The sequence below is a fragment of the Lissotriton helveticus genome, chromosome 3_2 (genome assembly GCF_964261635.1).
Source record: "Lissotriton helveticus chromosome 3_2, aLisHel1.1, whole genome shotgun sequence".
In the NCBI taxonomy this organism is placed as follows: domain Eukaryota; kingdom Metazoa; phylum Chordata; class Amphibia; order Caudata; family Salamandridae; genus Lissotriton; species Lissotriton helveticus.
Window position 1 is genome coordinate 181,003,978 of NC_136062.1, and position 13,202 is coordinate 181,017,179.

A 13,202-nucleotide genomic window follows, 5' to 3' on the forward strand; every position below is an offset into this window, starting at 1 on the left:
AGAATGCCATCGCTATAGGCCTCGTCGACGGTGTAGGCACCAACTGCGAAGTGGTTATCGTTGACGATGGCACAGTCTTCGTCGTAACTTCCGTTGACGATGCAAGCACTGACTAGGAATGCGGAGGTGCCAAATCCAACTGCGGTTTCGTCTCTTTTTCGACGGCAAAGGGGTCTTGACATACTGAGTCTTGGGCTGTTTGCAGGCAGACTTGGAGGCTGTTTTTTAGCCATTTTTAACACAGATTTCTCCTCAGAAGGGGATGGAAGCTTACCTTTTTTAGAGGCTGTATGTTCAGACTCATGATGGGTCTTTTTTAGAAGATTTCTTGCGCCCCTCAGAGGATTACTCAGATTTGTCCCATTTCTTACAACTGGGAACTGACAACTGGGAACTAACACTGCATTCTTCATCAGATACCACAGAGGTTTTGGATTTCCGCCTTTAAAACCTGATAAGCAATCTGCCTTCCCTATCTTTTACGGTCTTGGAGGAAAAAGTCCTGCAGATTCTACAGTTCTTTAACTTGTGAAGAGTGTACAGGCAATAAATACATTCCTTGTGGGGATCTTCAAAATGTAGCTTTTTCTTCCCACATGACCCACAAGGTCTGAAAAGTCCTTTTCTTAGAAGAATCAGACATCATATACTCACAGAAAATGTAAATGAAGAGAAAAAACTGAGCAGAGCTCAGGGAGACTCCCTGTCACAACAATGTGCGGTAGAAAATCTGAGAGACTTGCTTCTCTGTGGAGTTCTCTAGAGGGTGCTAGTGCCTGACGGGCTGTGCTTCAACTTTGGTTCTTTTTTACAAAAGGACATGGATGGGCTACTGCAGTGCCATTGTTGCATATTATGCTATGTATTACTGCTATGATATATATATGTTCTGACTGTGAGACTCCCACCTTGACGGCGGGGATGATTCAAGCATGTGAATCTTTGAAAGATCTAATACTGGATAACTGAGCTAATTAAAAGTGAACTGGCCGATACAATTCAGGGGACAAGACAGGCTAGCCTAAGGTCAGTAAGGTGGTGGTCAGTTGGGTGACCGGAATCAGAGAGTAATCTATACTAAGGACATGCCGTGTCAAAGCAAAAAACAGCTACCAGTACCCTGATCTTGGCTAATTTTCATTATTTCTTTTGGAAAAATAAGTCATAAATTATCAACAAACTTATACAATGGCCGACACGTGTTCTTCACGTTAAACTAACTGCTAACTTCCACAGCAGGATTACATCAACAGTAGGTTTACAAAAAGCAGTTAAAGGAAAGCCTTACCAGTTTGATCGCAACATATTCATTGGTGTAAAGGTTTTTACCTGAGGAAAGATAAAAGGAAAGACTTAGTATAATAGTGTCTGCCTTCTACAGAAGACAAACTGCATTTATCACTTACATGAAGCAGATGGGAAAGAAAACTTTCAAGTCTAATAAAATGTGAACATGAGCTTATTGGTTAAACCCTAAGCACAAGTGACTGATGCTCATTCTATAAACCGTAAGGACAAGTGAGTGAAAGCGTGAATCCTAAGCACAATTGAATGAAATGTCATGTGAAAAAGAAGCAAAAGCAAACTCAATATAATACTAAGCACAAGTAAAAACAAACAAAAAAGTTATTGTGTGAAGTCTAACGAATGAAAGCTCAACTCATGAATGCAAAGTACAAGTAAACAAAAGAATCGCTTGTGCATGCAAAGTACAAGAAAATAACGGCTCATCCTGTGGATTCAGAGGACAAGTAAATAAAAGGGCATTGAGATAACACTAAATACTATATTACATTGAAGATCATTATGTGAGCGCTAGGCAATACAGAACAAAAGCTACATTTTGTAAACCTTAACAACAAGTAAATTTACGTTTTACAGTGTACCCTAATCACGAGTGAATGAAACCTTGCTGAAGCACAAGTGAATGAAAACTCCAGTGAATTGCAAGTACACGTGAAAGCTTAATGCAAAATATAAGCATAACAGAAAGAAAGTTCATTTCGTGATAGCGGGTACTATGAACGTGAAGTAGTAGAGTAATGTTACAACATGTCTGATGAAGCAGATTCTGTGCACGGGTCCTGGCACTTTAACATGAGGATGAAATAAAACAAACTAACAAATGCCGCAAAACTAAATGACTCTAGCTTCCACGATCTCAACGCAGCCGGTAGATAATTCTGTAAAGTAAATAACTGGGTTACCAAATGAAACCTCACAGCGTAGTACTTGATACAAGGTCTGCGGGATTAAAAAAATCTCCAGATTAAGGATATTCACAAATTCATCAATGACCTCTAGTGCGACTTGAACATTCCATGATGTCAAAACAAAGTCAATCAAGTGGCCACAAAAAGCTTTTTAGTTTGAGCCTAGCGGCAGCGCACTTGCACTGCTCGCCCACTCCCTGCCCATACTTTTCATTGGCTGGTGTCGTTGTCCTTGGTAAATGCTGGCTTCCAATTCATTATGAGGCTTGTTAGTCCCTCCTTGTTACCGCCCTGTCTCCATTTGGTACCGCCCATGAGGACTCGATCTTGTACTGTGTCCTAACTCTGAGCATTCATTACCAATTCCGAGAACTATTTACTTCATTAAGGGACACAGCACGCACCGGGGTGCCAGCTTGTAAGGACGTCCGCTCACTTGCTAACCTAATCTGCATTTTGTTTTCTGCAAACTTTAATAAGGAGCACAGCGCGAGACCTATTGCATTGTCTCACAGCGCTTCTAATTAATGCTCCAGTTAAACATTTAGAAAATACGGGCCCAAGTTTGTAGTGGAGAGGGCCACTTACGTTTACACCACTGACAGTTGTGTGACTAACCAAACAGTTACAGGCATTACATGGGCAGGATCAGTTCATCCACTCTGTTTTCCTTGCCCATTCAGAGTTTGGCCTCTTTGCTGCAACAGATACACATCGCTGCATTTGGGTGTCTGCTACAATGACAATGTGTTGCGTACATATCTGAAACATGGGCTAAAATTATGTAAATCATGTATGCAGAAGTCAAATGCCCATTCTCCTTGTTCTGTAGTGAGCACAACTTTTAAGACTAGGACGAACGGGTGCGGGGGCAGGCCCCCACTTCTGATTCCGTATCTTATATGTTCTTTTCGGAATCTTAATTGCATACCAAGAGAACAATCGTTAGTCAGAAGCACCTTGGCTAGGGCGCCACCCTCAGGGGCGTACGTCACACGCTGGCATCTTGTAACTCCCCGACATCTAGGAGCACTACAAATCTGCTTAGACACCCTTCCATGCAGCGCATAAAACTGGAAGCTGGCTTCTAGGCCCTTCCGATGGACACGAATAGTAAGCGATTTTTCAAAGCTTACACAATATGGTCTTAAGGCAACAGCAAGGACGGAACTCTACTCTTTCTGCAGTTAGACATTTTATCCAGAGACTATCCGCCACACTCGCCAGGGCTGCTAACCCTTCCTTGTGCTACTCGTCATCAATGTACAGACCGTCGCACTTGAAGACTCCCTAAAACGTGAAACCTGCAGCAGACCTGTATTTTTATTCCAATTGCTCACATCTCTATTCACCACATCTGCCAGCACTGGGAATACCGGACTGTCCTGCCTGCGCGATCCGAGGTCTACTCCCAAGCAGCATCTGTTAACAAGCATTTAAAATGCAATAGAGATTTTGAGCTATTGACATTGTAAGTGACAATGCTTTTTATGTGTTTTGAAAACCTGCAAGCAATGACTAGAAGAACAAAGTGCACATAACTTAATAAAAGGCATGGTCATTTACGTCAATAGGTCAAAGTTTAGTAAATGCTTGTTAACAAAATGAATGCTACACCATTGTCTATACTACCCACTCATGAAACAGAAAAGATAACATTTTTCATACTGATCAATTATTAATCAAACCCCATTTCATTTTCACCCACACATATTTTGCCTTTCTGTTCACAGTATAGGAAAGAAATAAACACGCAGGTTTCAACAAGTTATAGTTTCTTTTATTAGAAATAATCAGCAGGCAAAAAATGCCATGCAAAACACTTTCAATGTACAGAACTTAACAATGGACTGTGCTACCACCCACGCATAGCCGATACACCCAGGCTGCTAGGAACAAGGCATGTGCGAAAACAAAACAACATCTCTTCCTCCCAACACAAGCATCTAAAATGTAGTTTTAGACACAGAAATGTATCAACTCGTCTATTCTGTGTATCAACTTGAGGCACAGAAATTAATCAGACACTATATATTATGGTATGTACTTCAGTGACTTAAGAACAAATTATGAATGAACAGATTGGATTTTGACAAATCAAGTAAGCAGCAATACTTGCGTCCATCTGTAACGAAACTGAGTTCTTGTAAATCGCTACGATACCCGATGTCTTGAGTCTAGTTCGCACTATATAAAACGCAACAAAAAAATTATTTAAAGATAGTGGAACTGAACAGTGAATTCATTCCTTTTGATGGAATCATATCTCATTGATGATTTTCCAGTGAGGAACATAAAGTGCTGGCGGGGCTCACTTGTTTTCACAGATGTTTTGTTAAACATTTATAAAGAAGGCGAGCTGGAAAACCGAGGTTTGATGTGGTTGGTGTGATTCCTTGCAGTGAACCAGTGACAAGACAATGAAATAACAGACTATACACCTTCATTTTTTAGGTCGAGCCTAGCGCAGCGAGATGCCCTTTAGAAATTGGGGTGCTCTTTTCCACACACTCCTGCATGTGGCGGCATCTACCTTGCGGGAGTTACTTACCTCCGGTAACGATGTATGTGGCGCCGCGGCCAGGGCGACTGACGCTGGAATCTGGGGACCACGGTTCGATCCCCGGCTCCGGCGGCAGGTTAGCCCAGCACCATGTGACTCTGGGCAATAGCTCGCTTAATCTTCCCGACGGCCCCCAGTGCCTAGAGACCCTTACGGGTGATTGTGCACTTTACAAATGTGGACTTTACTTTTATCTAGTAGAGACGATTCCAGCCGCAGATTCCTTAACATGGAATTACCCCCAGGCGTGAGACTGGATCCGGAAATGTTTTTTTTGCCACAGCATCCCTGCGGGCCGGGGAGGACGGCATCTCGCGACTCCGCCCAGACGTCGACCACGTACGTGACGTCAGCGAGGTCACAATAAGTCCCACCCCGGCGCGCCTTCGTCCGTTTTCTTCGGGGAACTTTTAATCGCCACAACGCGGAGCCGTCAGACAAACTGTGTGAGCAAGGGAACAGTGTGCGAAAAAGCAGAAAAGGTGGAAAAAAATAGTATGGCGACGAACACCACCATAAGGAGCAGTGCCAACACTTAAACAGTTCGCCCCCCCTCGACACCCTCCCCCCCCTCCCGAGGCAAGGAACATATGCAAAATTACATGACAACATGTAGCAGCCGAGAACAACGAAAGGAGCAAGGGCAAGGCATGGCCAAATGACCACAACCCAGAGGTTAGAAGAGGGGCCAGGACCCTTAACAACAAGAGGGAGGGAGGGGAGGGACGAGAGTAAAGGCAAGCCTCAACCCTGGAGCAACCAGAGCAGAGGGGCACAGGAGTACCTATAGACCCATCATCCAAAGTGCCAAAGAGGAGGAAAGGAACAAGAAACAAGACAAATCCTGTTGTCAAAAGAACGAAAGAATGCACTCACAGAAGACATTGCCACCCACCGGAAGGCGATTGCAGAAGCCAAAGGTCCTCGCAGAACGGGGAGGAAGGGCGGGCCGTGAAGGAATCTGCGGCTAGAATCGTCTCTACCAGATACATCATTACCGAAGGTAAGCAACTCATACATCTGATAGAGACTACTAGCCCCAGAATCCTTATCGTAGAATAGATACCCTAGCCATACCCACGGGGAAGGAGGGTCTGCGAAAGGACCCCACCAGCCTGGACATAACAGAGGGTCCCACAGAGGACTAGTCCAACGGATAGGGCGAGGAGCCTCGCCCCCCAGGCAAGGGGAACTCCCACAAGCAGAACACCACCGACCCCAAGGGCAGTGTGGGAAAAAGAAAATAAGAAAGAGGAAGCCCGTGCACACTCAAAAGAACCAAGGGCAAGGCCAGGGAGGCCGAAGTAACCCACGCCCCTACAAGGCAACAGAACCTCCATCCAATGTCAAAGCAAGGAAGAGGAAGAAAAACAACCTAGAGGGCCCAAGGAGACTAGGGAAAAGAAGGCCAGTCCACCACAGTCGGAAGCCAATAGACCAGACAGAACGGCGCTGACAGCAATAAAGCAGTCGGAAGCAGGAAGAAAAGCCCGGGGCCCCCAGGAAGACCGGGCAGGCTGCGCCTAAAAGAAGGAGGCAAACAAAACCATCTCAGCCCCAGGACAGAGAACATGAAAGCAAAGAAGAGCCCGGACACACCTAAGCAAGGGGTCCTCACGCACGACCCAAAGAGGCAGATCCAGAGTCACAACGCCAGGCCGCAGGCAGACCTGGCGAACAGCCGAGCGACCCCGGAGAAGGACACCCCGGGGCACCACCAAGGCATTCCAATCCAGCAAAAGGTAAGTGCACCTGCAACGTACATAAAAGCCATGGAGAGCAGAAGCCCGAAGGCGACCACAACTCCCCAGCACAGCACAAGCTATGTAACAGCTACCACTACCTCACATAGGGTATGTTAAGTCCCAAGACATGGGAACCCTCTTTGGAAGAAACTTCCGCAGCAGAGGACAACAGAAACCTCCGCAGGGAAAGAAACCTCCGCAGAAGGCTTGTCAAGCAGCCCAAGAGAAAAACAGGAGGCCTAATCTCATGGCCAACCTGGTGCAGATAACCTAAAGTAAAAACACACAGTCAAGAAGGGTCGTCCAGCAGCCAACAGAACCACAGTCTCAACAAGGAGGACTCGAGTGGCCATGAAGCACACAGAAAAACAACAACGAGGATGACTCGCCCAAAAGGAGGTGCATTTCCAAGAACTAGATCAACGTACCGGTCACGGAGGAGGATGAGGAGGATGAGGAGGATGAGGAGGATGAGGAGGATGAGGAGGAGGATGAGGAGGATGAGGAGGAGGATGAGGAGGATGAGGAGGAGTAGGAGGATGAGGAGGAGGAGGAGGATGAGGAGGAGGAGGATGAGGAGGAGGAGGAGGATGAGGAGGAGGAGGAGGATGAGGAGGATGAGGAGGAGGAGGATGAGGATGAGGAGGAGGAGGATGAGGATGAGGAGGAGGATGAGGATGAGGAGGAGGAGGATGAGGATGAGGAGGAGGAGGAGGATGAGGAGGAGGAGGAGGAGGATGAGTATGATGAGGAGGAGGAGGATGAGGAGGATGAGGATGAGGAGTAGGAGGATGAGTAGGAGGAGTAGGAGTAGGAGGATGAGTAGGAGTAGGAGTAGGAGTAGGAGGAGGAGAAGGAGTAGGAGGAGGAGAAGGAGGAGGAGAAGGAGGAGGAGGGGGAGTAGGAGTAGGAGGAGGAGACAACAGCCGAAGCCCTGCCAAGAACCTCCGGATGGCTGAGTCTGCCAGGGCATGGAACAAAAGAGTGCCATCGCAGGGAAGGTCAACTAGCCGTTACCTAACGTTCTCCGGGAACACACTTTCCACAAGCCAAGCATGGCGGAGAAGGGCAACCAAAGAAGCCATGGCACAACCAAGCACCTCCGATATGTTCAGAGTGGAGCGAAGAATAACCGCTGCCAGCTACCGGCCAACCAAAGCATGGTGACAGTGTTAAGGGCCCGCAGAGGTGCACTGGTCGAAGTGAACATGTTGCACCTCCAAGAATCTAGCCAGTGGGCCTCCCGTGATGGTGGAGACAACAGCGGCAGCAGGGAGGAAAAGGCAGTCCGCAAAAGAGGGCTTGAGGCAGAGGGGTGGAGGGAAAGACACGCCAGGTCACGCGCTGCAGGAAGGTGCAGGTGCAGAAGGTGTTGGGGTACCGGGTCCTCCGTGGTGGAACGCCCCCAAGTCCCCATCAGGGAAGAAAGGAGCAAACCCTCAAAGGGAAGCAGCAGCTCCCTCCCACCAGAACCCTGGTGGAGAACTTCCAGTAGATGATCCGCAAGGAAATGGGCAACTGGATCACCCATATGCAAAATACCCACAGCCGTGGACACAGCACGAGTGAAGGCCGCACCCGCCTCCGTAGGGCCCCGCGGTGGGGAAAGCAGCTCCTCCGTGGGAGACGGCTGTAAGCGAAGGCGTCCCTCCCCGAAGCCAACCGGAGCGGGCAAAGGCCAGGTTCGGAAAGGAGAAAGAGGAACCGAGGAGTGGGGGACCTGTGGCTCCTTCAGTGAAAACCGCGGCAACGGTGAGGAGCCATCATTTGATGACGTCGTTGAAAAAGCCACGACTCAGCGGCCAGGAGGCGCCCAGCCTCCGGAGAAGAGGGGGCATCCGAAGATGAGTCCGCGACCAGACGCCTGTCCGGCGCCGTAGAGTCCGCAGCAGGAAGTCATCATCGTCCGGCACCAAAGGAGACGCCGGACAGGCTGCCTCCACACAACACACCGCAGGAGACTGGGGCTGGGCCAGAGCCAAGGTGGCTAAGGGACGGCGCCGACTACCTCCGACGAGGCAGCCGCCTGCGTGGAGGGACGAGATGGACCCATGGGGTGACAAGGAGCCCCAAGCCAGCCTCAACCCATAATGGGACACGGTGGGTCCGCCGACCCATGTGGCGCCGCCAAGGCCGACTCGACCTCCGACGAGGAAGCCACCTGCGTGGATGGACGAGAGGGGCCCGGAGGGGGACGAGGGGGTTCCTGCCAGCCTCGACCCACAACGGGACAAGGGCGGTCCGCCGACCCCTGAGGCGCTTCAACTGTTGATACGCCTCGCAATCAGTGGAGCCATGATCTTCCCCCAAACGCCAAATGCTAATGAGGTGAAGGTCCGTCGGCGACATAAGGCATCCACACGACGAACATGTCTTAAAACCCGAAGGCATCCGCACACTGTTCCCACAGATGCACGCAATAGAGAAGGAAAAGGTCTAAACATGCCCGGAGCACGACCCGGATCCGCGTTGCACGCGGAAAAGGGAAAAACTGACGTAGGCGCGCCCGGGGGAGAATTGTGACCTCGCTGACGTCACATACGCGGATGACACCTGGGCGGAGTCGCGTGATGCCGTCCTCCCGGCGCGCAGGGATGCTCTGGCAAATAAAGTTTTCCGGATCCAGTCTCACGCCTGGGGGTAATTCTACATCAAGGAATCTGCAGCTAGTAGTCTATCAGATCAGCGGAGCGCGCAGGGGCCATCTGTTCTTATAAATAGCTTTCACTTTCGTGCTTTTACGAGCAGCGGTGTGCGCTTGCTCTGTGCATGCGTCCCTCTCCCTGCCCGTCTTCTATGGCATGTGATTTCCAGATTCTTTCGAACCCTCAGTCCGTGCTGTCTCTGCCTCCCTCTTGTATGTAGCGGTTCCTTATTTAGGCTGCCTGTTTGTCTCTTGTTATCATCGTGGCCTGTCTGATCCAGTGTCACTCTCTCCAGCCTCCCCAGAGTCTTCCCACTCTTGTTAGTTTTTCCCTCTCCATCCCAGTCTCTTCACTCCATGAGACCTTCCACTTGTCCTACGTGTGCTCCAATTGCTCAGTGACTTCTTGTCAGCTCCCCAACCACCCCTTGCCCGTCTGCACCTTGTTTTTTGTTAGTTATAAATATAAAAAAAATGTAAATTGTGCTAAACTAAAAGCACCAATACCAAGACTCTTAAAAAAGAAAATACTAACGTTTATTAAGCATTAATAAGTTATGTAGCCAGGAGTGCGCTGCATGCTGGGGGTTTTAATCCAATACGTAACACTAAAATTAGGCCTGTTGAAAACCGATCAGGTGGCACCCAAGATATGAGGTATTCTTGCTGCGAGTTTCTTGTATTTAGCACACTTAACAGTAATGAGAGGTGCATTTAGAAGGGGGCTCTCTTGGGAGCCAAGTAATTCCTTTGAGCACCCAAAACCTCCAGTGAGCAAGGAGTCTCGAACTGTCCATTGTATTGGAGCACTTGTATGTACGTCACCTGTGGGACACAGGCTTGAAAACTAGCAGGGCTTATGCAGCCTTTCATTCTTATTAGGTCAGTAAAATAAATACCAATGAGTTGTGTAACGCGAACACCTGCTAATTCAAGAGCTATAAATACTTAACATCTTTCTATGGCATTTCTAACCATATATCCTAAATTCTGCATTTATAAAAAAATAATTACGATTTTGGGGTGCCAGAATTTTTTTACATCTAATTCTAGTTTTTACTTTGCTTAGGAATCCGATGTGGTGACGAAAAAGTTGTTACAGCTGCAGATTGCTCTGCTAAGCACTCTGCCCCAGCCCTGCAAGCATTTTTCTGAGGCTTCTTACACGACCACATTTATGCAGCATCATAAAGTAACAGTAGATGATATAGCACCCGGGATAATGTGTTGCATGGCTAAATACTTAGAAGGCCCTAAAGGCGAGGCCTATTGGCTATGCCAATGCTTTTTTTATTGTAAGTAATTAGCGATCTGTCACTAGGTTGTTTGAATAGGAGTGCTTCACCCTATAATGTAGCAGACCTAAACGTGGTGTCTTAGGGAGAGGGAGAAAGAGGATGAAGATGCCTGCAGCCCTGCCCTTACAAAACCAAGTCAATAGGTGAAGAAAATATTGGTGAGGGCAGCAACTTCATAGTGGTGTCACAAGGAAGGGACAATGACCCTCTGCTGGAGTGCTCCATAGAAAGCCAACTCTGTGCTGGTGCCACTCAAATTGCTCATGAGAACACTGTCAACTGACAATAAGGAGACATTGTAATATCAAGGTCAATAGGTTTGTGATGATCAATTCCCTGAGTAAATGGTCACATAAGAATAAGCCTTTAAAGGACTGACAAATTCCGCAAAGCGAGGTGAGAAAACATGGTGTGGAGGGGCACAGAAGCATTACTTTTCCACTGTAGGACGTTTTTTGCGAGGGAATGACTCACGGCGATATATTATATATAAAAACCTGAAGTTAAAAAAAACCTAGTTTACAATGTAAATTATTTTCCTTGATCCGCCATAATTTAGACACTACGTTACATATATACATATACATACATATACATACATACATACATACATACATATATACATACATATACATACATACATACATACATATATACACATATATACACATATATACACATATATACACATATACACATATATACATATATACATATATATACATACACATACATACATACACATACATACATACACATACATACATACATACACATATATACATACATATACACATATACATATACACATATACATATATACATATACACACACATATATACACACATATATATATATATATATATATATATATATACATATACACATATACATATATATATATATACACACACATATATATATATATATATATACATATACACATATACATACACGCGGTGGAGTATTTCCTCAATAAGAGAGAACTTAAGTATGCAATGCACAATAAGATGCTTTTAGAATTAATTGCATTTTGCTTACATAATAATATCTTTCTCTTTGAGGATACTATGTATCGTCAACTGTCTGCTACGGCCATGGGCTCCTGCTTCGCTCCCAGCTACGCGAATTTATTCGTGGGCTGGTGGGAGGAGCAGGTAGCCTGGGCCCCCAGGCTTTCCACCTGGAACACCAAGGTGGTGTTATGGAGCAGGTACACTGATGACCTGTTCCTAGTGTGGAACGGATCCATTGAAGAAGCTAACCAATACATACAAATTCTCAACGATTATGAATATCATCTGAGATTCACAGGTGAAATTAGTAAGGTAAAGGTCAACTATTTGGACCTGGAAGTGAGTATCAGCAATGGACACATTTGCACGCAATTGTAAAGCAAACCCACTGCTGGTAACAGCGTGTTACACGCGTCTAGCAGCCATCCCCGTAAACTTATTAAGAACATTCCGTACGGGGAATTCTTGCGGCTCAAGCGCAATTGTAGTCAGAATGAACATTTTGAGAAGGCAGCCAAGGAATGTACAGAGAGATTCGTGATGAGAGGATACAATCCCCAGCTTCTGAGAGAGACCCTGAATTAAGTCAGAGATGTACCCCGCACCAGTCTTTTTGTTAAGAAACTTAGCCGGACCACTGAAGGAAAATTCCGCATGATAACACCTTATGCTGCGGATTCCCACAAATTACGATCAATCCTGTCCAAACATTGGCATATTTTAAAATCAGACCAAATTATTGGGTCCGATATGCCTGACACCCCTCTTATAACATACAGAAAGGCGAGATCACTGCGTGACCAGGTAGTCCATAGTTTTTTACAACCAATTGTAAAACAGAAGGGCACATTGAAGGATGCGAAAGGTTTTTTTCCCTGCGGGAAATGCAAGGCCTGCTCAGCAAGTAAAAGAACATTGAGTTATGAGGTCCCGGGTTGCAAAGAAGGAAGGAAGATAAGTAAATTTATGTCCTGCCATACTGATCACGCAGTTTACTGCCTATTATGCCCTTGCATGTTAAGGTATGTAGGCAGTACCATCAATCCTGTTAAGTTGAGGGTGCTGGAACATATGCGGGCCATCACTAATAAGGACTTTTCTTATCCGGTGGCCCGACATTTTTCCATCAGACATAATAGTGACAGGAACCTTCTGAGGTACTTTTGTCTGGATCAAGTCGAAGACAATCCAAGAGGGGGCAATAGATTGCTCGCACTAAGGAGACTTGAGTCCCGATATATTATAGATTTAGAGACTAGGGCCCCTAAAGGTTTGAATATGGGAGAAGAACTGGCCTCTCACTTGGGTTGATAAGATGGATCATGGTACTTTGATAATGAAAGGAAGTGAAAATATGTGTTTGAGATTAAATGAATTTTTGAGACTTTGGGTTTAGATCTGGAGATGACACATCAAGCGATAATCGCTCTGAGTTTTGACGCATTAAAAGTTGTTACACCTTTATTCTAGCAGTCCTAAGGGGCTGCTATTGCCGATCCACGGCAAGATTTGCCCTATGATCTTATGCATAATATGTGATTTGACTAAGGGGCGGGAGTTGTGTTCTGTCATTCTAGCCATAACGTTTGGATGTAAATTGTTTCCAAATATGTTTAATACTTGGGTGATTATCTAGATGACGATTATGCCGATACACGGCGAGACTTGTGGTGTAATCAATTTGCTTGCAATGTAATGCGGCCTATGAATTTGCACATTTAA

At 46.3% G+C, this 13,202-nt stretch overlaps 1 protein-coding gene across 6 annotated transcripts in view; it reads right to left on the reverse strand.

Annotated features, from left to right (window-relative positions):
- Positions 1-13,202, reverse strand: part of CSNK1G1 (casein kinase 1 gamma 1) — a 746,303-nt gene that overhangs the window by 249,702 nt on the left and 483,399 nt on the right. For all 6 annotated transcript variants that reach the window (XM_078684993.1, XM_078684992.1, XM_078684994.1 and 3 more), the window contains one exon: positions 1,289-1,329. In XM_078684993.1, the coding sequence (XP_078541119.1) occupies positions 1,289-1,329 (41 nt within the window). The remainder of the gene's footprint in view (positions 1-1,288; positions 1,330-13,202) is intronic.